The following is a 25,308-nucleotide window of genomic DNA, read 5'->3' as shown; positions in this document are numbered from 1 at the left end:
CTTCTCGGATTTTTGCAAGTATCCCCGTTTTTGGTTTTTCTCACCTATTTCCAGATTCTATTCTTGGTAAGGTTTTGTATGGTATAAATTGTATCCTGCACTATTGCAGTTTGTCTTCTTATCAGGCTGAATGTATTAGCTCCCTGTCTTTCTATTTGTGTTGGGGCTCAATGGTTATAATACAATCATGCTTTTTTCTACCAAATATATATATATATTATTAAAATAAAAACATGAAGATGAACCACACTGGTTGGTTCGAAACGCGTCGACAAAAGATTGGTTATGTGATTTTGCCGAAAATTATCTAAACAACATGAAATTTGTTTTCACTATACCTAATTTATATCATCTATAAATTGAATTACATTAAATTCAATTTTTCTTGAGTTAATATTTTATAGCTTCTTCTATGGTGGTTTAGAAATTCAAAAATAGCTATTAACATTATCAAAGTAAAAACTCAAACTATAAATTATGATAAAAACAAATGAATTTTTAAATATTGATTTACTTAATACACATAAAGTTTACAATTTTTCTTAAATAAATATCAATAACCCTTTTTTTAAACCATTTTTCTTAATTAATAAAAATAATTAATTATAATAATTAAATACTTTCAAAATAGCTTTCTAAAATTTAACAAAAACGATCATTTTTAAAACAATTAAAAATCTAATTTATAATTTTATTTTCCTATATTGTTATAACCTAAAACAAAATTAAATACATTTTTTTATATTAAAAAAATAATAATAAATTATTATATTCTAACCATGTAAAATTTGTGATTGCTTCTTATGAGTTTATTTCAGGTGAAACCCAACACTTCATTCGTTTGACACATCTCATGTATGTGTTTTTTTTAACAGGACACCAAATCCTCATTACCATGCTTAGGCTGACCAATAAATACGCGACTTTAGATTGGTCCTTGCGTGGACAATGTATTGTTGATGGGGAGGTTCTGCGATCGAAACCTGCCAGCACCTTTTACCTAAATAAAGGTTGTGGGAGCGAAGACTGTTGGTGCGCTTAATGCATTATTTACCTTACTTTAAGTGCTTTTGTTTTGAAATATGTTTCTTCATGATAAACTGCATATGCCAACGCTGCAGAAATGGTCCCACACTGGGCTCCACAACATACAACATTTTTTTATCAGAGGATTTTCCAACCCTAATTCGAACATTGCTACTCTGAAGGCATGAAAGCCAAAATCGACAGTGCGTTTGGTGAAATCCACCAAACTCTAGGCATAGGAAACAGAATTGGCGTGAAGGGCTCGATAGAGAGCAGAGAGCAAAGTTGTTTGTTGGTATGAATGGCAAGACAAAACCCTCAGATTTGAGGAAATCCAAAATTCTGTTGAGAGCTTGCAGATCTTTGCACTCAGACAGAAAATTGCAGCGAGATATTTGAGACCGTAAGCAATTTCGCACGCATATTTTCAAAACAATCGTTTAATGGGACACTTGCTCAAGGTCTCAAATCTAAATGGCGGCACACCTCTACATTTTACCATATGCCATTATAAGGAAGATTAAAGGTATCATGGTCGGGATCGGGGAATCGCACAAATTTCATCTCATCAAATTGGAGAAGATTTCCATTCCTAAGGATGCTGGTGGGTGGGGAATCCTGGATAATAAGATATTTGGCTTAGCTTTTATTATAAAATCCCTGTGGAGAGGTCTCTTTAATGAAGGCGTCTGGATAGATATCATCAATTCAAAATATCTTCGTCACAAAAATGTTGCGGAATGGATCAACTATGGTTCTTACATCCAGAACGACTTCACTAAGGTGAAAGATTTATTTTTGCACAGGATTATTTGGTCTTTTGGTAATGGAAATCATATTATCATTGGCATGGATAATATACTAGGCATGGAGGATGCACTCTCGCTGTCACACTGACCTGTTTACAATTCAGAGGAATTTTTTCCTTAAAACAGGTCATTTCTGGCTGGAATGGTAGTTTCCCCAAGTGGAAATTAAATCAGGTCATTTCTGGCTTGAATGGTAGTTTCCCCATTTGGAAATCGACAGCGGTCATTGGCATGGATGGAAATAATGCGGGGATTGGGAGACCTACACTCAGAATCTCAGGCCAGCGGGACTCTACAGATCAGAGGCTGGCAACCATATTGCATGCGCTGGGAAAATGAAACAATATGGTACAGGGATCTTATATCCACACATTATTTCCTAAACTTGTTGGTTCCATAAAGTCTGGAAATTAGATGTTCTTATAAATATCAATTTTTATGTGTGGTTAGTTTGCCAGAACAAGACACTCACCTGGGAAAATTTATGTAAGAGGGGATTCAGTGGTCCCAGAAAATGCCCTTTATGTTGTGAAACATACGAGACCAATAATCAATAATCACCTATTTCTGGATTGCAACATGGCTGGTATGATTTGGGACTACATCTTTTTCTCACTGAAGATTGCTGGTAGGAGATTCACAGGTATTGGATAGTGTATTAGTTGGTGGCTGGAATTCAGAGGGAAATTTCAGGAAACTCTTCCTTTTTTGTTCTGGGAAATTTGGAAAGCTAGGAACAGGTTTATATTTGACTGTGTGCAATTCAAAATTTCAACATACATAATATATCACATAACTTAGACCAATAATCAATAATCACCTATTTCTGGATTGCAACATGGCTGGTATGATTTGGGACTACATCTTTTTCTCACTGAAGATTGCTGGTAGGAGATTCACAGGTATTGGATAGTGTATTAGTTGGTGGCTGGAATTCAGAGGGAAATTTCAGGAAACTCTTCCTTTTTTGTTCTGGGAAATTTGGAAAGCTAGGAACAGGTTTGACTGTGTGCAATTCAACATACATAATATATCACATAACTTAGACCAATAATCAATAATCACCTATTTCTGGATTGCAACATGGCTGGTATGATTTGGGACTACCTCTTTTTCTCACTGAAGATTGCTGGTAGGAGATTCACAGGTATTGGATAGTGTATTAGTTAGTGGCTGGAATTCAGAGGGAAATTTCAGGAAAGTCTTCCTTTTTTGTTCTGGGAAATTTGGAAAGCTAGGAACAGGTTTATATTTGACTGTATGCAATTCAACCTACATAATATATCACATAACTTTTTATTGTGGCTAGGTAACAAGACTTTACATTCCCAAAAGATAAAGGATCTCTCTTGCAGGCTCATTCCCCATCTTCCACAATTTTTGGCTGGTTACTTTGATGGTGTGACTCAAAAAGGATGTTGCAGTTGTGGTGTTTGGTTTCAGGTGAATCATCGGAGTCATTACAAAATCATTTGGTCCGAGGGTATTGGCACCAATATGAGGGCTGAGGTTTTGGCCCTTTGGGAACTCCTATAGTTCTCTAGATATTTAGCTATTGACTCACTACATGTATATAGTGACTCCAATGTTCTAATTGATGGAATGACTATTAATACAAATTTTTGTCTAACTCATATCCATGGATGGATTGCTCGCTCAGATACAACTCCTTAGACAGTCCTTCACCTGCTCAGATACAACTCCTTAGACAATCCTTCACCTCTTACGCCCACCTGGATTTTGATCATATCATGTAATGTGGATCGGTTCCATTGCCATGACTCTCGTTATTTCCATTTTTGATCCCTCCTTGCTGAAACTACAGTATTCAGCTAACATCTTTGATTTGGTTTGAATGTTGTATAGGGATTTATGATACATGCTGCATTTTCTTTTTTGTGTTTATGTTGTGAATGGACTAATATGTAGGTCTCTTTTTATGTATATGTCTATTTTTATGTATATGTCTATTTTATGTCAGATATTGGATTTATTTGACAAGTGTATGATAGTATAGAGTATATAATTTTGGAAAATGCACTAATGATAATATAAACCAGGTTTTTTTCTTCTGAGAAAATAGCCACACATTCAAAATAAAATCCCAAATTGAAATGCAAGTGCAAATCCAATAGAGACATAAATGTGAAGGGGGATTTCAATTTTATATATTTTAATTTATTATGAAATTTAATATAATCTATTTCCGAGTCTCCTACCAAAGAGTGCTTGAATGGTGGACTCAATAGTGATTTACACGTTTTAGTTTACAATAATTTTTCAAAAATACAAAAAAAAAATATTGTATAGGTTATATAGAAAATGGTTTGTTTTATTATTATTATTATTATGATTATGGTTTTATTATGCTAGATGTTTGGTAATGAAACCCCTTGCTTACAAGTATCGAATTTAATATAGAAGAGTTGTGTCCACTTTTTTCTTAGATGGAAATCTCATTTCAGACACTAGTAATGTAAGTTATGTTATATATGTTTTTTTTAACAAAAATTTGGAAAATATATATTAATAAAAGGGTGCAGTAATATTTAATAGCAAACCAATTGTTTGTAAATTGTTTCATAGTCTCTCAAACACAATTTGCAAGTTCTAACAACGAATTTACCATAGTAGAGAGAAATTAGAATAAATGGTGAGCTTAAATGGTTAAATGGAAGAAATGGTTCACCTATGGGTCTTGAAGCATTCCATCCATACGATGCAGTGTAGTCGTCGAAAGCTTGGGTTTGCTATTGGGCATGATTTTCTCGATCTACTTTAAAGAGAGGTTCGCACCCAATTTTATTAAGGGCGCCCTTGAAATAATATACGGGGGCTGGAATTCATAATAGTAGGGCGTTTTAAGAATACCCCACTGTGAATAGGGAGAGTTTCCTATACACGTATTCACTTACATAATGTATTCTTTCCCACCCAGGAGAAAGGGTGACATGCCCTGACGCACCAAAGCCCTTGAAAGAATAAGTGCAGAAAGAGTCGAGGGAGTAGGTTTCAAGTTTTTTGCAATTAACGACAAGCGATGTCAAGGCACCTAAGGGATGTGACTAGAGATCTACGATAACCAACGCCGACAATTTTCACAGACTCATGTGAGCCCGAAGGGCATAAAGGGAAATATGTATATAAAATATGTAATCACTCAAATTATATATATATATATATATATTTTCAAAGGATAGAAAGTTGGATATAATTTATTTAATCAATCAAATAAAAATTATGTAGATCTTAAACAAGGTGAATAATTAGCTTTGCATATAGATCTTAACTTAAACTGTATGTCAAGACTCATATTTCTCGACGTTGTAACCCACTTTGATACCATATGTAACAACCCACAATTTAAATATATAGCTAATTAGATCAATTATGCGATTTATAATCGACACACAACTATTCAACTAATTAGCATAGAATTTCAAAAAATATGAGCAAAGACAACTTACCTTTAGTGATGATATTCCTTACTTGTGATTTCGGAGTTGAATGCTATTTGAATCCCGTTAACCACAACAAAGTTTTGGGGATGACTCTCCACCCAATTGTAGGCTTAGCTACACAATCTCTCTACGGTTGGCCACCCCTGAGCCCTCAATCAACGTTCTATTGCCAGGGAATTCTTTGTCTCACAACATTCTTCTCCCGAAGAATGACAATCTCATTCCCTTTTGGTTCGTTAAATAAAACCAATTCTTCCAAAATAGAACCAATTATTACTATATTCTCTTCATTATTTATCTTTTATTTATTATTATTATATTTTCTTTATTGTTTACTATTTATTTATTATTATCATATTTTATTTATTTACTTATATTTTAACATTATATTAGTTTGTTTATTTATTATTATTATTAAGGGGTAATATATTCATTGCCTATCCCATAAGTGCATAATTCACTAGAGAACTTTGAGATCTAATAACCCTTCTTTCAAAATTTCTATCCAACATATTGCTTTCTGAATGACCTCTTTCAAGCCACTTAGGCTTCTTTCTTACTTCATTTATCTTTACTGACTTGGAATTTGATTTATCATCAATATTCACTACATCTTTCCTAAATTCAAACTGTACCCGTTCTAGCTGATAGATTCCCTTCTCATCAACCAACATCTCTACTTATTGTCACCTTCTTTGCTCAAGGATTAAACAACATATAACTTCCTGTTTTAGTATTGTATCCAATAAAGATACACTTCACAATCTTATCATCCAATTTCTTCTTCATTTACTTAGGAATATGTGCATATGCAATACAACCAAAAACTTTCGTATGTGCATCACTTGGTTTGTATCCTGACCATGCTTCTTTTGGAGTCAAATTCAACACTATTTTTGTTGGACATCGGTTAAGAGTGTATATTGTTGTGTGTACTGCTTCAACTCAAAACATATTTCCAAGAGACTTAGTTTTTAACATGCCCTGGCCATTTCAACTACGGTCTTGTTTTTCCTCTCTGCAACACTATTTTGTTGAGGAGAGTATGAATTGGTAAACTCTCGCTTTATTCCATTCTGCTTGCAATAATTCAAAAACTCATTTGACTTGTATTTTCCTCTATTATTTGTTGATGGGCTCTAATCAGAACACATGTGCACTCTTCAACACTCCAAATGATATTTTCTCTTGTAGTAGATGGCTCTGATACCAAATGAAGAGAAACACCAACATAATAATAGAGCAAAAACATTAAACAATAACGACACAACTTGCGACAAATTCCATTATCAAACACATATATTTATAAATGTGAGGAGAGGTCTTGGGAATCTATCATCTCCACAAATATCTCAATCAATCACTCCAAAAATCTCTCATCAATGAATCCATAAATCTCTCCACAAGCAAGAGAATGTTGGAAAATTGGAATCAAAGATGGAAGGATATTTCTCAAATGAATCTTAAAGGGGATTTAGGGGATGCTTGGAATCTATATATTTAGGCACTCAATAGATCACATATATGGATCAAGGATAGGGAGGACTCCCTAAGTTGGGTATTCACTCCTTCAGGTATGTACACTCGCAAGATTTGGAAGTTGTGTTGCCCAGCTAAGGCTAGGTTGTTCTTTTGGTGTCTCATTATGAACAAAGTTCCTACATGGGACAATTTACAAAAGCGTCAGAAGGAAGGCCCGAGTTGGCATGTCTTGTGCAAAAACAATGGGAAAATTGTCTCTCATCTTTTCCTTCATTTTCCAATTTCCCTAGGTGTATGGGAGAAGGTAAAGCAGTCTTTTGGATGCAATTTACTCTGGAATGGATCATCCTTCTTAGAAGCTTGGAGGCTCTTGTGGGAATCTACAAAGTATGAAACCTTCAGGTGCATTCCACCCCTCATCTGCTAGGGCCTTTAGTTACCAAGAAATAAATCAACTTTTAATGATGTCTCCTTTGTCCCTGATCTCATTATCGCACAAATTTGTGTCATTGTCTCATGATGGCTTCCCACTAAGGAAACTAGGGACATTCCCAAGGTTTATATTGAAGAGGTGGTGGATCAAGACACTCACTGGGCCTACTTTGATAGGGCCTCAAATGAAGATGTTATTTGTGGTGGGGGATTTATCCTCCATCTAAATTATCAACATTTCCTAAAATCAATGGTTAGACTAGGGAGAGGCTCAAATAACTATGCCAAACTGTTATCGTTAAAAGTCCTTTGCTAGGCTCTGGATCATAATGTGAACTCTTTATAGGTTTTTGGTGACTTAATAAATGTTGTCAACTGGTTCAATGTCACAAAAAGATGGCATAATCACACTCTTTCACCTATTTTAGAGGAGATCCTACAATTAAAAACAAATTTTAATACTATTTCAAGTTGTCATATATATAGGGAATGAAATATGGGCGCAAACATTTTGTTTAAGGAAGGTGTTAGGAAAGCTCTGGGCTCTTGGCAGATCTCAAAGCATATGAATGGTGTTTTTCGATAATACTCTTACTAGCCTTTTCTCACAACATAATATCAACGCTTACTTCTATGAAATGCTTTCATATCTCTAGCTCATATGGACAATCATAATTTTTGTTGCTACTACAAACTCATATTGTGATATGGACAATATGTAATGATGAAATTGTTGTTGTCTTGTAACGGACTTTATGGACATTGGCATTTTATATTTAGATATATAGATGATACAATGTTTTGGACTAATGGGCATACTTTGAATGCCCAATTTTTTATACTTCGGGGTTTCTACAAAAAGAATCCAATTTTGGAATGCACTAAGTTGCATCTAAAACAATATATATTTTTTTAATTATTCGGAGCATAATTTTTACACTTTAGAAGACAATGTGGACATGCAAATTTATTTAGCGATTGCTTGATGAAGAAAAGTATGTTGAGAAACTTCATGACATTAGCTTCGAATATCAACTATGTATTAAGATTATTGATGGGCCTTCATCAAGTTTCACATTTTTGAAGCTCATCCCAAATTCTGAATTGTATGCATCAAGGTGAATGGAATTCTAATTAGTTGTGGAAATCCATAATGCATGAAGACATAATAGAGATCTGCATTATTTCCAATTTTTGGAGGAAAAAAAAGTTTATTAAACGTATAAATACATACATTAATGCTTATAATTCTATATGGTGGGACTCTTTTTAAATGATTAAATTAACATATTTTTAATTTAAAAATTAATATTTATTTTTGAAGTCTCCATTTATTTTCCCACAGAGTACATTGAATGAATGAGGAAAGAAATGTCGTTGAAGAACCTAAATTCCTGTCTTATTGACTCTGCAACTAGAAGCAATAGAAAGCATATAGAGTATAGAATCACATGCACAACATGGTGCCATGGAAGTTCTTTATAGGAACTTGGTACAAAACATTTTAGAGGCTTGTATAATTGTTATTTTATACACTATATATCCACACAATTATAGATTTGTAAGGAAAAAGATATGAAGGTAAATAAATAAAATTAAGAATTAAAGAATGTAAGTTTCCAAAGTTGTACATTATGCTTGATTATTTCTGGATATAGATTTATGTACGAGTGAGAAATTCCAATGTTTCATATGGACAATATCCATCATCATGGATATAAGAAGCTAAATAGTAATGCTAAAAGAGAGTGCCAAGGTTTAAAATATTGAAATTGGCAACTCTCTTCATAATTTTAATCCTAAGTTCCTCAATGATCATTATCTCTTTTAGAATTAGAGCATGTGATTTTCCACAATTTTACATGATACTTGATTATTTCTAGATATAAATTGTGTATCAACAGACAACTTCCAACAATTTAGGTGGACACTTCACCCATTATGAAGCACACAAGACTCTGAATAATGTTGATAGAAGAGATTGCCAGGGTTTAGAAAAGTGAGATTAACACTCTCTTTATAATTTTAACCCTAAGCTTCATAAAATTGAGTATGTCTTTGAGACAGTCCTCTCCATGGAGATTAAGAGCTAAAGTGTGTAACTTTCCATAGTTGTACATGATGCTTGATCATTTTTGGATATAAATTATGAATGAGTGGGAAAATTCCAACATTTTAGGTTGACACTCCACCCGTAATTAGGGACAAAAAAAGTTGAATCATGATGTTAGAAAAGGAATGTTAGGGTTTATAAAAATAGATCAAAAACTCTCTTCTTGATTTTTATCATGAGCTTCTAAAAGATATACACATAAGAAGATATACACAGCTTTGGCGACAACAAGTGAGTAAACTCTGTGAAATATCAATTGCAATGCATAAAATGTTCTTTCACACAAGGGGAAGAGAGTGAGCCTTTAGAAGAGAAGTAACAGTATTTTCCTAAAAGAGATGCATGAACATATGAAAGAATCGTTAATAGTCCACAAGATAATAACAATCATGTAAACACATACAACACGCATTCAACGAGATACATAAAGTTAACAAAATAGTTCATTGACATTAACATCGTAAATATTTAAATAATAGTCTTACAACATGCACAATACATGCATGTAGAGAGTGTTGGCTCTAGGAGATTTTGATCATTAAGTGAAAGTCAATTACAATGATATAACACTAGACCCAATAGTGGAACATGAAGCCGCCACTTGTTTCTCCAAAGAATTATACTCACTCCTATGCTAGACTAGAGAAGGTAAGGCTACCCATCTCCAATTCCAAGCCTTTTGCTTGAGTTATGAGGGCTTATTTATAACAAATGAGATGATCTTGCATCTCCCCTTGTGACCTTTGAGTTTCCTTCGTGACTCTTAGATTTCTTTTGTGGAATATGACTCTTCATATTCCACATTTGACTCTTGGACTTCCACTTACATTTACACTATTTTTATTTTCTAAGTACAATAAGACAAAACTCTATACATAAGACAAAAGTGGCTAGAGCCGAATATGACGAAACTTTGTACATTATGCTTAACCTCCATGTCTGGTGTCTATAACTACTCAATCTCTCGTGCAAACTCCTCATCATGCTTGTCTGCTTTCTTCATCTTCCAATTGTTTTTGCTATTCTTCTTCAAGCTATTTGTCTCGCTTTTTCTTCTTTCATTCTTTCTCAATTCTTCCCGTCTCTTAGAATAATATGATTTGCTTTGAATTCACAGCTTCACTCCGCTTTTGGATTATGCACAACTTTCCTCTTATACTTGATATTGATTGGAGTGGGCACTTCCTGCTGCTTTCCTTCTTTCCTTCTTGGGTAACCACTCTATTCATCTATTGCACTAGAAAAGCCTGCATCTTTGCCTGGTGTATGTGGTCAGAAAGCATTATGACAATTCTTCACCTTCTCTTCCTCTGTCCTGGAATAAGACTAATAAGCACAAGCAATGCAACTCAACTTATTGTCTTTTGCATACTCCTATGCTTTTGCTATTGTAGCCTTTGTTTTTTGGTCATAAGATCCCACTTGGTTTATGGAGGATTATGATTACCTTTCTTCCCCAATATATCTGCTATCAATATGATCACCACATTTGCTTTATGGAAGACCAAGTACCATGAAGAACATTTTCATCAACATTAAGGGTCCTCATATGTAATAAGAATGTATAGTAGAGTTTAAATAGCATATTTTTGAACTCCTCTTTGAGAATAAAACAAAATAAACCTGAAATATCGGCAGATAAAGCACTTCCTTCCTAGATTTCAAGAACATTGAGATATAGAAAATTTATAAGTATTCACAAATTGTCATATTTTCTTATACATTGTTGCCATCACATTAAAAGACATGTATACAATTTTTTTTGCATTGTTAAACTCACAAATTGTTGTAAAACAAGAACTACACTTCAAATTTAAATTTGCATCCCATTAATCACTTAGATTGACATTTTATGAAATATAATTTCTAAAATAATGGTTAATAGTATCACAAAGAATAATCAATAACATTGCACGTAATCTAGCCTTCAATAGCCAATGCAATGCCTAGTGACAGTATACAGAGAACCAATTTCTAGCCTTCAATAGCCAATGCAATTACAAGTTCGAAGCATTTTTTTTACTTGCTACTTAGCTTTGTTACACCTTGTAATTCCTTGGACTGCTGAACTGATTTTGGAAGATCATCTTTATGAAGCTGTCAATATTCAAAGCATCATGTCATTTGATTGAGATCATTGGTTGCAATAGTTTTTACTTATTTTTTATTTGGATGTTAATTCTACTTGCTATTTGATTATTTGTTCATGGTTGGGAATTTGGTGATTGAGGAGTTCCTCTTTGGATTACATTGAACATCATTTTGGTAAGTTTAATGGAAGATTGGAGGTATCAATCTATCATGTGTGAGGTTTTCATTTTCCACACTTTTAATATTGTTGGATAATTGTAAGAAATTCCTGCAAAGAATGTGCTATAAGTCTATCCTAGAAAGCTCCCACTATTGATAGTAGTTAAATATACCATTAAAGTTTAAACAAGTTGTTGTCAATAATATACTAGCATAGATCCATTTTAAGTACGGATCTAACATGAGGAATCGAACTTCTTTAGTAATTTTTATTGCTATTGGGGATAGAGAAATCAAGAAGTGAAAAGCATCAATAGAATGATTGAAATGAGCACAGAATCGTTATCCTTAGGAACTTTTATAGCTATTGGGAATAGAGAAATCAAGAAGCGCAAAATTCTTGCCATGTATGCTAATGGAAGGCATTCATAACCATGAAGCACTTGCAATGTCAAAACATGCATAAAAGATGTCCGGGACGATGTGGAATAGGAGTGAAAATATTTGAATAAAAGTTGTTAAACCCAAGTACTTAGTCACTGTTAATCCCTTTTCGTACTTAGTCACTGTCATGTCATCCAATTGACATAGTAAAATCTTACCATTATGATTTGAATAATCATAAAAACATTGTAATGGTAATATTTCGTTATTAATAAATATAACTGGCCCACCGCAATAGAAAAGAATTTAAACAATCTCTAGACTATGCTGTGGGACCTGATATGTATATGGACATAAACCCATCAACTCCTGAATGTATTTTAAAGCTAGAGTAAACTAACACGACAGTCCGAAGCTTGGCATCCGCTATTATAAGTTACACTCCATAAAACTTTATCCCACCTGAGCAATTAAACAAACCATTTATTTCATGCAGTAAATAGTCTAGGTTGCCTGGATATCTTTCATGAAAAAGCTTCAAGAAAAAACTCATGCCACCATACTCGGCTCATCTAAAAATATCTTAGTCCCGTGCAACATCTGCTCTTATATGTCATGATAAAATCGAATAGTGGATGATCAATAGTAAACAATACCACCTTGTCCTATATCACTTATCGATCACTTGTCACGTGGAAACTGACTGTGTTTATCTATCAAATCATCTATCGTCTCTACACAAAAGCTTTCATATAAATGAAACCCTCCAACAATGCTAGAGAAATTTCCTATCTGCATCTGGCCAGCCCTATCTAGCTGAAATAATTAACCGAGGCCTTATTCAATATAGGAAATAAAAGAGTTGTTTTTAATGGCCATAGACATTTCCTCAAAAGATTACGTCTCGTCTTCTAGCAAAGGTAAATGATAACCTTACCTTTGAAAAGATCAGATAAGTTTAGCGACAATGAAAATACAATACTAATAAAACAATTTATAAATAATCAGAAAATTTTAGTGAAAATTAAAATATAATACTAACAAAATAATTTATAACTTTGAATTGCAATCAAATCATTTTGTAAACAAAACTCCCCAAAGGGTGTGCATGATAATTTGAGTTTAACATCAGATCCAACACTCAGATTAAAATTTACTAGTAAAATAAATCCTCCTTGGGATTTCAATGACCTGTACCAAGCATTGAGAGCCATACATGTAATATCTAACCTACTCTACCAGAAGCTAGAGAATGAACAAGGCTGCTACTGAAAACAAAACCCTTGCACAACCATCCAATTTAAGTCTATGATCCCTACCCGGAAGTTTCCGATGCAGCGAAGAAGTAACAGCTGAAATTAGCCTATTCTAGAATGCGTTTTTCATTCAAAAAAAGGTCCAACGTGGCTCATCTACGAACATGTGGGCCACCCCCACGTGGCACATCATATCCTCCCCACCCAGGACCACCTCCGGCAGCATAAGGAGCAACAGCTTCAGGTCCAGCAGGAGGCATCTGGATTTTAAACACTGATTAGTGCCAATGATAAATCAAAAAATACTGAAAAACAAAGAACAAAAAAAACATTTATAATTTAGGTAATAATCAACACACCTGAGGCATACCGTAGCCATCTCCATACACATTTTGGCCAACAGGAGGGTAGGGAGCATCAGGGCCGCTATAAGCACCACCATATGGTGCACCTGAACTCAAAATACAAAGATTTGTCACATGCTCATAAAAGGCATCCCCACTCAGGTAAATATATATATATATATATGGGAAAATAGAAAGGAAAATACCAGATTGTCAAGTAGTACATACCACGGCCTCTTTTGTCAATACTTGCAAGCTCTGAACGAAGTTTCTCCACTTCTCTTGCCAGAGAGACTAAATTCTTCTCCATCCCCTGCATCTGCTCAGCTTGCTCACTGCTTGTAGCCTTTTCATACTCGAACGCGGCCCTTTATTACAAGGATTAAAATGGTCAGCCTCTGCTTATAACCCATGTGAAAGAAATATGGGGTTGGTAAACAAGCCATCAAATCAAGGATATTCTACAGCAGTCCTTAATAAATGAAAACCGGAAAACAAGCGAACATTAATCTGCATATAATATTAACAAAGATAACATGCGCATTCACTCCAGTACCTTCCACGTTGAAGCTCCTGCCTTAAGGCCTCTATTTCTGCATGCATAGCAGGAATCTGCTGAACTTCTGCATGGGCTCGCTGCAATTCTTGATTTAGCTGTTGCACTTGTACATTTAAATCTTGTCTAGCTGATTGAAGACTCTGTGCATCAGAACGAGCTTGTTGCAACTCTGCCTTGATAGATTCACTAGCCCGGAGATCTGCCTCCATATTTGCAATTTTGTCCAAAAAACTTCTAATTTGCTGATCCTTATCATTCTGCATAGCTGCAATATGCGAATGCAATCGCTCCAGTTCACGTTGTGACATAACAAGATCTTGTCTCAAAGCTCCATGTGTTGCAGCTAACCTTTGATTTTCTGTTGCAAGCCTTTGCATCTCTGCACTTTGTGTTGCAAGCTTATGTTCCAACACTTCTGGCGGTGGTAACATATCCAAAGGATGATGACCTGCAGGAGGTCCCATGGCTGGACCATACATCTCAGGCCCCATGCCTGGGCCTTGAAGGTGTCTAGCAAAAGGGGGTGGCATGCGACCTCTACCAGCCATCTCTTTGTCTATACAGATTCCTCTCCCAGTCGATTGTGACTGAGTCAACAACAAATCGTTTTGTTAAAACATGAGCATTAACTCTTACTACAAAACTGCATATGTATTAACTCTTACTACAAAACTGCATATGTACATAAAGACAACAGAATCATTAATGTCTGTTCAATGATGTTAGGAATTTGATATCACTCCATACAAGAATAATTATACATCCAGTGCACTTTGCAAAAAGATATTCATGATATCCAATACATAAAGAACCATGTAAAAGCATCGGGGAAATGAATTTCAAAAGTTTATAAATGTTTTGGAGAAAGGTAATTTTGAGCCCTCTTAAAGCAGCCTAAGATCCTCTAAGAGCTCGTTTCTAAAATAGCACAAGAAAGCTACCCTAAGGAGAGTTTAGGGCAAAAGCAAGCATGAATAATTTATATCAGCCTAACAATACCTATTTGCCTATGATAGAGATGTTAGAGGCACATGCACCTTTATTTCCCTTGTTTCAGCCGAACAATATTTCAAAACCGACTACTGAAAAAGAATGGAAACGAGTGCCATAATTACTATGGGCACCTGCAAACTCTAAATAGACTCAATATTATCCCCACTCTTATATTGGCCCAACAATATCCCAGAAAAGACTTCCGAAACAGCATTAAATGCAACACCCTAGTAGTTGTTTAACATTCCGATGGCCGAGTGTCTTAATTTGGGCTGAAAACTATACCTGTTACAGATTAGTCTTGAGTAGATTTGATTATTGAATGATTGATTCAGAATATTGCATTCATCAACAGTTGCACTCCTACATTCATTCAGTAAATATTCCATACTTATTTCCGGATTCAAGCTGCATTCTATACACCGCGTTTTTCCAATCAAACAACTACTAAAATGTTTGCATTATTCCGAAAATAACCTAAACGTGACCTCCCATATAAACCATTACAGAGCGGGAAAACCCTAACCAGTTTAAACTGTAGAGGGTTTTCATGGCAAAATGGTTAAAGCAATCGTTTTGTACTCGATTATATCCGTAACTGAGACAAAAGAGCCGTAAATATATGATTAACAATAAAATTAAAACCGGAGACAGAGTCCACAGAAAAAGAAGGGAACTCAGTGCTCACATATCAGTAACTGAGACAAAAGAGCTGTGGAGATGAGTAACCATAAAATTAATACCACAGACAGAGCTAAAAGAAAAAAGAAAGAAAACCCAGTACTCACCAAGGACTGAGGAAGAAATGTGGATGCTGTAGGAAAAATCAAATTTTGGCCGAAAAGATGCGACTTTATACTGTGGATACGATCAATAGATTAGACTAGTAAAACCCTAATATTGGGGTTTACACAACTCCGCCTTCAAGCCGGTCGCCGGGTAGCTTCAGTAGATCTTCTGCCGGTTAGCGTTCGGTCAGCCCTAATGTTTAGGATTGTGTTTCCAGTTTGAAGAAAAAAAAATTCGCGGATTGCAATATTCCTTTATATAATCGTAATTTCAATTATTTCTTAGACCGACATGCAAATTTAGGGATGTGCCAGCAATAGGGATGCGGGTGATAAGTTTTCTTGGATTTAATGGGGCAACCTCAAACATTTTGGGACTTATGGAAAGTTGATTAGGCACTTAAGGCTGGGATACTTCCTTGTATGATAAAATCATTTAATTTGAAAATTAGGAGATAAGTGAGTTGTAATTTTTCATTATAATGATGATTTAGGTAATGCAATAAATTCTCATGGTTAAAGTTTAATGAGCATGGTATTCATTATGCAATGGAAAGAGTTTCACACTCTTAATCAATATATATGTTTTTTTTTAATTAAAACAATGATCCATTTACAAGTTTTATTAAATATTTTTTAAAATAGTTAATAGGGCATTTACTTATAAGAATTGAAATTATGATCCTAAGAATTGATGATTTATATATATATATATATATATATATATATATATATATTTTATGAAATGTAGGTTATTTTCATATTATTTTAAAGATAAGTATTAGGATTAATTAACGATGTAATCTTATAGATATGGAAGTTTTATTGAAGTGGTCGATTAGGTTCTAGATGTTGGGCATACTCGTGGATGCTACGACCAATACATGTACACTATGGGCTTATACTAGCACTTGAAGTTCCTTCTTGGCCGAGTTCTAGTAGACAAAAATGAGAGCAAAGAGAACATTCTCCTATCTTTGGATCACATGCAGCGATAGTTGATAGCTCTAGATCGTAGACTGGGTTGCATGGAATGGCATATGGGTATTCCTCCTGACACAGGTTTCTCTCAGGGCAACTACAAGGAGCACATTCCTATTTAAGCTACAAATTCAGACAAATCTCCTCGACTAGTATCTTTCCATCTTATATCTTCATGCTCCTTGTTTGTATCTCTTAGTTTGTAATTGGTTATGTGGCTCAATTTTAGTCTTTGGTTTTAGTTTATATATCATCAAGCAGAAATCTAGCCTTTACTCTTTTGAAAAGGTTGAGATTCTAGGTTTGGTTTGGTTTTTCCTTGTGATAGACCAACCCAAAACTCCATGGCTTAACATGTACTTCATGTTTTTGAACCAATACAAAACATTTATCCCACAAAAAATAGGTAAATATTAGGGTCCGTTTCCACAAAGTTTTACTTCATTATTTATGCACGCATATTATAAATTCAAGCCTACTTTCATGTTTTTCTTGAGACCTCCAAAAAAATATGCAACAAACTTGGGACTAATAGTGGGGAATGAAGAGTTTCACACCTTTATCCAAAGCTTTGGTCTCACCTCGGAAGCTTTATTTAGTGTCTTTAGATAGCTATGGGGACCTTTAGAGAGAGGGGTTGAACTTATAGTAACAATAATAGTTTAATTATAAGATCACTACCTATGTAGAGACCAAATTGATGTGTGAAATCTCGTTGTTTTGGGGATGAGGATCTTTCCATGTAGTAATTTGTATACTTAATTTATAGGTGTATGTACCTTCCTTCTCCATAATACAATTCTTTATCCTTTTTTTTAAGTTCAATAATTTAATATTGATTTTAGTGGACATTAATAACCATCATCAATTGCCCACGGGGCTTTGGATTGACGGTGAATGGGTGTATTGTTAAGGCACTCCTTACAATAGGTCACCGATTCAAATCCCCCGTGGGTGCTTAGGTAGTATTATATAGAAAAAAATAAACCATCATCAATTCTATCACTTACATTTTGAGAAAAAGGGATATGTGGAGAGTTTTTGGAGAAGATCTTAGGTTTTTAAAACCCTCATCGCCATAGGCTGGATTTATAGAGAGTAGGTTAAGAGAGCCTGGAGCAGGAGCCTGGCACAGCCTTCACGAGAGGAACCAGCTAGCGGGAGCCTGGGGCAACCTTCGTTCGGCAGGAGGAAGCCAGGGGAGCGCGCAAAGACACAACCAACCTCGAGATTGCGCGAAGCGTCAGAGCCATGGCCCCAGGAGGGGGCCGCGAACAGGAATCTCCCTTGCCACCAGAGCTAGCCGCATTCCGGAATCTTGTTGCAGCTTGCAATAAAAGGCCAACATCTTAAAACCAACAGAAATTCATGAAAAAAATGGCAATTATCCCCACAATTGCTCTGCCTACGGAAGAGCCTTGCAAAGCTCCTTTAAACCTAACATAAAGAGGTCTTATCAGCCAGTTCACATGCTTATGGCCCTCGCCAAAAGCAGTAGAAGCCTGGGTTCAATGGAACTGGTGCTCACTAGTCAAAGAAGGAATAAAAAGCCACTTCATCGGCAAAGGCTTCTTTATATTTGTATTCGAAGCAACAGAAGACATAAACCTAATTTTCAGAAACAACCCGTATTTCATGGGGCCTCAGTGATTATATCTGAATCAATGGACTCCAGACTTCGACCCAACCTAGGATGTGCCCTTGGTTGTTCCTATCTGGGCGAGACTACCCCACCTTCCTCTTCATTGCTGGAACCCTAAATCCTTGGAAACCATAGGTAACAAGCTAGGCAAATACATCGACCGAGCAGAAAGAAGAGACCAGTATTCCTGTGCTAGAATTTGTGTAGAAGTAGACCTGGAGGAAGGTCTCCCTGAAGCCATTAAACTCACGGTGGAAAATTGGTCACACATACAAGTGCTAAAATACGAGCAACTACCATTTAAATGCTGACACTGCCATGGCTACAGGCACTTTGCCAAGCATTTTAAAAAGAAATCAGAGGATGTAGTAGAGAAAGAGAAGGGAGACCAATGGACTCAAATCCAGAAATCAGGACCAACCAAGTAGAGCAACAGGAATAAAGGGAAATTTGCCTCCACTGGGAGGGTTGGTCCTCCAGAACCCCAAGCAAAAGGAAGTTCAATCCCTCTAATAGTAGACATATCAACCAACCCCTATGATATCCTCAACACACCAGAAGAACCCTAAGATCCAACAAATAAAGAGATTGAACAGCAGGCAAACAACATGGAAGAAAGCAGAAGGCAAGTGGAACCAGTCCAAACCCCAAAAGGTGCCTCTAGTTCCCCTTCCTATGTAGATATGACAAGAAAGAAGACCCTTGAGACATCGGGATCCTCGGAAGATGAAACATCTAAGAGTCCCCTGAAGAGAGTGGGCAGGAAATCTCACAAAGAGGCTAGATAAGAAGAAGCAGAGAGACAAAAAATGCAAGGCATTCAGGCCACTATAGAGATGTCTATTGGCAGAAATACTAGAACCAAGCCTCCCAAGGGAGGTGCTACCCCAACCCCTACCAGTAAATAATGCGATTAGTCTCTTGGAATTGCATAGGACTGGGGAACCCATCAAAAGCTGAAGCAGTCAAGAGCTTATTAAAGTTAGAACTTCCCGAGATCCTCATGCTCCAAGAGACTAAAATAGAAGGAGAAGCCCTTCTGGAACTCAGCAAAGCAAAATGGAAAACAAAAGCTAGAAAAGCGGTAAGTGCTAGAGGTACATGCGGTGAGATAGCCACTCTCTAGGAGGCTGACAAATTCCAACTTGAAAGCTCCTTTCAGACGCAACACTGGATTTACACCGAACTCTGACACCTACCAAGTAAGATAAACATTACTCTCTTTAATCTCTATGTTCCTGTACTCTATGTAGAAAAGGAACAATGCTGGCAAACCCTGACTGATTTTTTGGAAGCTTACTCCCTCAATAATATAATTATTGCCGGAGACTACAACCTAATCCTAGACCCAAAGGAAAAAAGAGGAGGAACCAGCAGCAAGGACCGCTTCCTCCCCTTAGTGGAAAACCTGATTCAATAATGGGATTTAATGAAATTCAAGCCAAAAAAAGGGCTATAAACCTGGACAAATAACATAATAGGGGAGGAGCATATCTCAGCTAGGCTGGACAGATTCCTTCTTCAGAGCTCCTTCCTCTTCGAGAAAACAATCATTTCCACAAAAATTCTGCCAAAGTGGAACTCAGACCATAAACCCATCCTCCTTCTGATGGAAGTAGAAGAAAACCTGGGACCAATCCCCTTTCGGTTCAGCCCACTATGGGCAAACATGGAAGGGTTTCTGGATACAGTGAACAAGGCTTGGTCCATTCATGTCCAAGGATCACCCAACTATGTTTGGGAGCAAAAGATAAAAGCCACTAAAACAACCCTGAAACAATGGATAAAAAATCCCACAACCTCTCCCACTACTCAAAGGAAACAAAGCACAAAGCAGCTGTTGGACCTCCAAATGGGCCTGGAGACTCAAGACATAACTAGAGCAGAGATTCATAGGGAGAAAGAGCACCAAATCAGCACCCTCCGAACATTCAGAGAAGAGGAAGAATACTCGAGGCTCAAGTCTCGCAACCTTTGGCTTTAGTCTGGAGATAAGAACACGGCCTTCTTCCACAAGCAAATTCGTACTCGCCTCTCTAGAAACCACATTACTAAAATCACCTCGCCAAATGGGACTGTTTTTAAAGGCACAACTATGATAAAATAGGTGGCAACCTCTCATTTTCAGTTGTTGTTCAAAGAAGAAGGCATGGAGGATAACGAGGAAGCTCACGACTTCCTCAAGCACGTTCCAAGGATGGTTAATCAAGAGGACAGTGTATCTCTCCTGAAGCCTTTCACTAAAGAAGAAATCCATAATGTCATATGGAAGATGGAACCAGACAAAGCCCTTGGACTAGATGGTTTCTCAATACAATTCTATAGACTCTGCTGTGACATCATCAAGGCTGATTTGTACCGAATGATCAAAGGATTCCTTCGAAAAGCCAAAGTGGGAGGAAGCACAAACTCCACCTTCCTAGCTCTAATTCCCAAAGAAGGCAACCCGGAGACATTCGACAGATTCAGACCAATCTCACTTTGCAATGCGTCCTACAAAATTCTCACCAAGCTACTTGCTAATAGAATAAAACCTCTTTTGGACAAACTTATCTCTCCCAATCAAGGAGGGTTTGTCAAAGGAAGGCATATCCTAGACAATGTGATACTGGTGTAAGAAATTATCCATTCCAGCCACCAGCGCAAAGAGAAAGGTATGCTCATCAAACTGGACATGGAAAACACCTTCGATAGAGTAAGACATTCCTTCCTTCTCCAAGTACTTTCTGCATTTGGTTTTAGCTCTGAATTTGTTAAGTTGATTAAAGCACGCATTGGAGAACCATGGATAGCCCCTCTAGTAAATGGTAGACCTACAAACTACTTCAAAGATTCAAGGGGAATCAGGCAAGGCTGCCCTCTGTCCCCCTTCCTGTACATTTTGATGGTAGACTCTCTAAGCCGAAAACTCTCTAATGAGAAGCTCAACGGGACACTTCCTAGCATCAGGGCGATACCCGGAACATCCCCCGTTGGACACAGATTGTCATTGATGTCAACATGGCAATATTCGAGGAGTAAACAGAGCCAACAGGAGCAGACAGAGCCAAGAGGAGCAGATAGAGCCACTAGAGGAACTAACAGAGCACAAAGCAGATAGAGCAACCAGAGGAGCTAACAGAGCACAGAGTAGACAGAGCCATTGGAGGAGCAAATAGAGCACAGAGTAGTCAGAGCCATTGGAGGAAGCAAACAAAGCCATTGGGAGGATTATAGTGTATATATATATATATATATATATATATATATATATATATATATATGCATGCATTTGAACAACATTCAGGGGCCATATATGCCAAAGGAATACACTATCGGGAGCACATATCATATATATGCCACAACCTCATGTATCGGCGGCAAAAACATATATATACGTGCATTCACACTATTGAAGGTAGAAAGACTTGTATATATATGTATTTACCCATCGGCGGCAAAAAACATAGTTATATGGCATTTAACACTATCGGAGGGCAAACGGAGGCCAAAGCATATATATATGGCAAACACACTATCGGTGGAGAAGTTTATATATATATATATATATATATATATATATATATATATATATATATATATATATATATATATATATATACGTATCGGCATATATATGTATATCAACGACAGCGCTAATCGGCGGTTCGGCTATGTGCCATCACCCTGCCACATTAAAACCTCTAATTGTGATAAAGTATGTGGACCCGCTGTGACATTGTAATATGACTCAATATATTATCACATAAGTCGCATATCGCAAGTCGTAAAGCCTTGCCACATTGGAAACGTCGACTATGATAAGGCTATGGACCCAACAGGTATATTAACTATGGTTTAGTACCATATCGCATCCAGTCCATCGGAGTAGGGGAATCGGCCAGTGGCCATTGGCTATGTAATAGGGCATGACTTATTAAAGACCTTCATGAATGTGCAATTGCGATTGCAATTGTGATGTGGCGTATGGGACCTCCCTGTCAGTACAGCCGCTCCAATGAAATCCTTCGAAAAATATAAAAGTCGAGTGTATAAATATTATTATTGAAAAAGGCCTTCTCTGGTATAGTTTTGTTTTAATATGCAACATTCTCTTTGTATTTCGGCCGCTCTTCCTCTTGAACGTGTTCGTGGACTGTCGACGTTTGGAGGCAGAAATACACTATGGAATGCTCCCTATAGTTCAGGAGGCTAAACTAATGTCGATGGCTATTGCTATCAGGACGTGGGAGGTACGTTAAATGAAATAGTCCTTGTGTATGCCTGCTATCATGAGAAAACAGAAGCGTTGTTACAGTTTTTTGAATATGTGTCCTCTGCGTATGACTTGGTCCTCGCCACTGAATCAACGTGTCCTGTGAGCATGAATAGACAGAGGAAACTGAAAGCTAGGAAGCGGAAGAAGCAAGCGAGCACAAAGGAAATGACAGCGACCGAGGAGGAAGATGATAGGATAAGCAAGCGTTGATGAAGCTAGAGGGCCAGCGAAGAGAGGAAACCGGGAGACATAGGCATGGGGAATGAATAAAACAGGTAAAAACAGAGAACATGTATGGTGTTGAAGGTTGTGGATTGTTGTTGAAGGTTGTTGAACATTTTGTGGAAATAAGCTAGAGGAGACAAAGGCAGCGAGAGGATCCAGTAGAATAGAAAGAGGGCCGAAGGGCCAACAGGACAGCAGACAATCGAAGGGGAGAAGTAGCCAGCAAAGAACATAAGCTTGAACAGAAAGTTGTTCTTTATGCAGAGCTTAGTGCAGCTAACAGTAGACTGACTAAAGCTATGTGAAGACATTATCAGAAGTCATGAAGGGTATTGGACACTCTGTGTGGGCAGTATGAAGAATTAGGAAGACTACTTCATAAGAAGACTGGTTGTCATTGATGATGTAGCTTAGAGACTGCAGTGAAGATGTAATTAGACAGAACTCAGTAGAGAAGAGTTCTGAGAGCAGAACATTACTATCAAATGAACCTTGACAAGATTGGGTTAGAACCCTTGAGGTTGGTGCCTCAGAAGTAAGTAGGATTGGAGTCCTTGGGGCTAGTGCCTCAGAAGCAAGAAGGATTGGAGTCCTTGGGGCTGGTGCCTCAGAAGCAAGAAGGATAGGAGTCCTTGGGGCTGGTGCCCTCAGAAGTAAGAAGGATTAGAGTCCTTGGGGTTGATGCCTCAAAAGTAGCAAGGATAGGTGTCCTTGGGACTGGTGTCCCAGGAAATGGAAGGATTGAAGTCCTTGGGAGTTGGTGCTCCTAAGTCCAAGATTGGTGTCTTGGAAAAATAGAGTTGGTGCTCTAGAGGTTGGAGCCTCACCAAAGTCTGAGTTGGAGCTTGGAAACTGATTGCAACCACTTATATATTGTATCTATTTTACTGCAAAGATTATATTAATAAAATCATTTATTATTGTTGTTCATCTTGTGTTCTGAATATAAATTGTTTAACTGGTAAAACAATAGTCGGAAAAAGAAATATTGATTCACCCCCCTCTCAGTATTTCCAACAATTGGTATCAGAGCTAGTACCTTCATTCAAAGCCTAACAGCTTGAAGGTTGACCTTTAGAACACAAATGGTGAAGTCAAGGAAGAAATTCTCTAATCCTCCTAAGGATGTGTCTCCCTCTACTACTAAAATAGAAGACAATCAATTTGAGGAGGCTCCAAGGCTTAATGGGAACTTTAATATATGGGAAGCAAGAATGAGGAATTTCTTACAAACTCAAGGCATTGAAATCTGGAAATCAGTGATTGATGATAGCAGGATGGATAGAGAATCCAAGGAGTACAATGCAAAAGCAATAAAGGCAATCTTGAATGGGCTCCCTGATTCTGTAAAGAAAAATCTAGGAAAATGTTCATCAGCAAAGGGTATATGGGACAAACTTCATGACCTTCACCCAAAAGGAGCATTGACCATCACCATCAGTTAAGAAGATGATGGAAATCTAGAAGTAAATCTAGATCCCATTATAGAAGCTAAACATGAGAATGATGACATCAAGGCTAAAACAGACCTAGAAGATGAAGAGAATGAGAAAGATTTTGTAGAAGAACTCCTCGCTCAACTTATGACTGCCATGGAAGAGATTAACAATTTGAAAAAGAAAAATGAGGAACTTAAGAAGATAGCACTGGTTGGTAACCAAGATCAAACAAGGAAGAAAGTTGACCTCATCAAGCTTCAAATACAAGAAAGGGATGAAGAGCTTGCCAAGCTTAAGAAGGAATATCATCAAAGCAAAAGAAAGCATCATGAAGAAGTCATATCCATGACAAATCAATTGAATAAAGCAAAGAAGCAGGAAGATACCTTGTCAAGTCAACTTGAACAAAGGCACAAGAGCTTGAACAAACTTGAAAAAGAGATTGGTCAGTACAAGGTAGAGGTCTCCTCTCTCAAGTCTCAACTACAAGAAGCAAGGAAACAAGCACAAGGAGCTGAAAAGACCATGGAAGCATTGGAAGTCATAGAAGGACAGGTTGATGAAGTAGGAAAGGAAAGAAACACCATGATCTGTCAATTGAAAGCAAAGGATGAAGAAAACTTCAAATTAAAATCTAACATCAAGCTTCTCAAGGTTGAAACATGTAAAGCTACAAGGATCAAGGAAGAAATGGAGAGCAGTCAAGCAAAGAATGAAGAAATCTTCAAAATGAAGTCGTATATCATCTCCCTTAAAATAAAAGCAGATGAAGCTACTCGTATCAAGGAAGAAACTAAAGAACAACTTGCTAAGAAGAATAATGAGTGTGAAAGATTGGAAGAAGAGATTGTCTTCCTCAGAAAAAA

The 25,308-nt window shown here is 36.8% G+C and overlaps 1 protein-coding gene and 1 long non-coding RNA gene across 3 annotated transcripts; one reads left to right on the top strand and one right to left on the bottom strand.

Annotated features, from left to right (window-relative positions):
• The first annotated feature begins 1,034 nt into the window (after window positions 1-1,034).
• Window positions 1,035-3,202, top strand: LOC149138044 (uncharacterized). Its single transcript, XR_016264799.1, has 2 exons — window positions 1,035-2,183; window positions 2,286-3,202. It is a non-coding gene; the product is annotated as an uncharacterized LOC149138044 (long non-coding RNA).
• Window positions 3,203-12,989: 9,787 nt separating this feature from the next.
• On the bottom strand, window positions 12,990-16,127 carry LOC149138043 (protein FLX-like 2). Of its 2 annotated transcripts, none has more exons than XM_089446616.1 (5): window positions 15,898-16,127; window positions 14,114-14,703; window positions 13,786-13,925; window positions 13,573-13,664; window positions 12,990-13,473 (listed from the first exon to the last, which is right to left on the bottom strand). In XM_089446616.1, the coding sequence occupies exons 2-5, from the start codon at window positions 14,662-14,664 to the stop codon at window positions 13,366-13,368; spliced, it is 891 nt and encodes a 296-aa protein (XP_089302742.1). In that variant the 5' UTR covers window positions 14,665-14,703; window positions 15,898-16,127; the 3' UTR covers window positions 12,990-13,365. The 2 variants fall into 2 exon arrangements, with proteins under 2 accessions (XP_089302742.1, XP_089302743.1); XM_089446617.1 differs by lacking the exon at window positions 15,898-16,127 and adding an exon at window positions 15,798-15,882.
• Between the last annotated feature and the right edge of the window lie 9,181 nt (window positions 16,128-25,308).

Source organism: Pinus tabuliformis, chromosome X (assembly GCF_031772625.1).
Source record: "Pinus tabuliformis cultivar Carrire ecotype Pingquan chromosome X, CPIR1, whole genome shotgun sequence".
Lineage (NCBI taxonomy): Eukaryota > Viridiplantae > Streptophyta > Pinopsida > Pinales > Pinaceae > Pinus > Pinus tabuliformis.
Note: the sequence above shows the minus strand (reverse complement) of the source record. Positions and strands in the feature narration are given on the sequence as shown.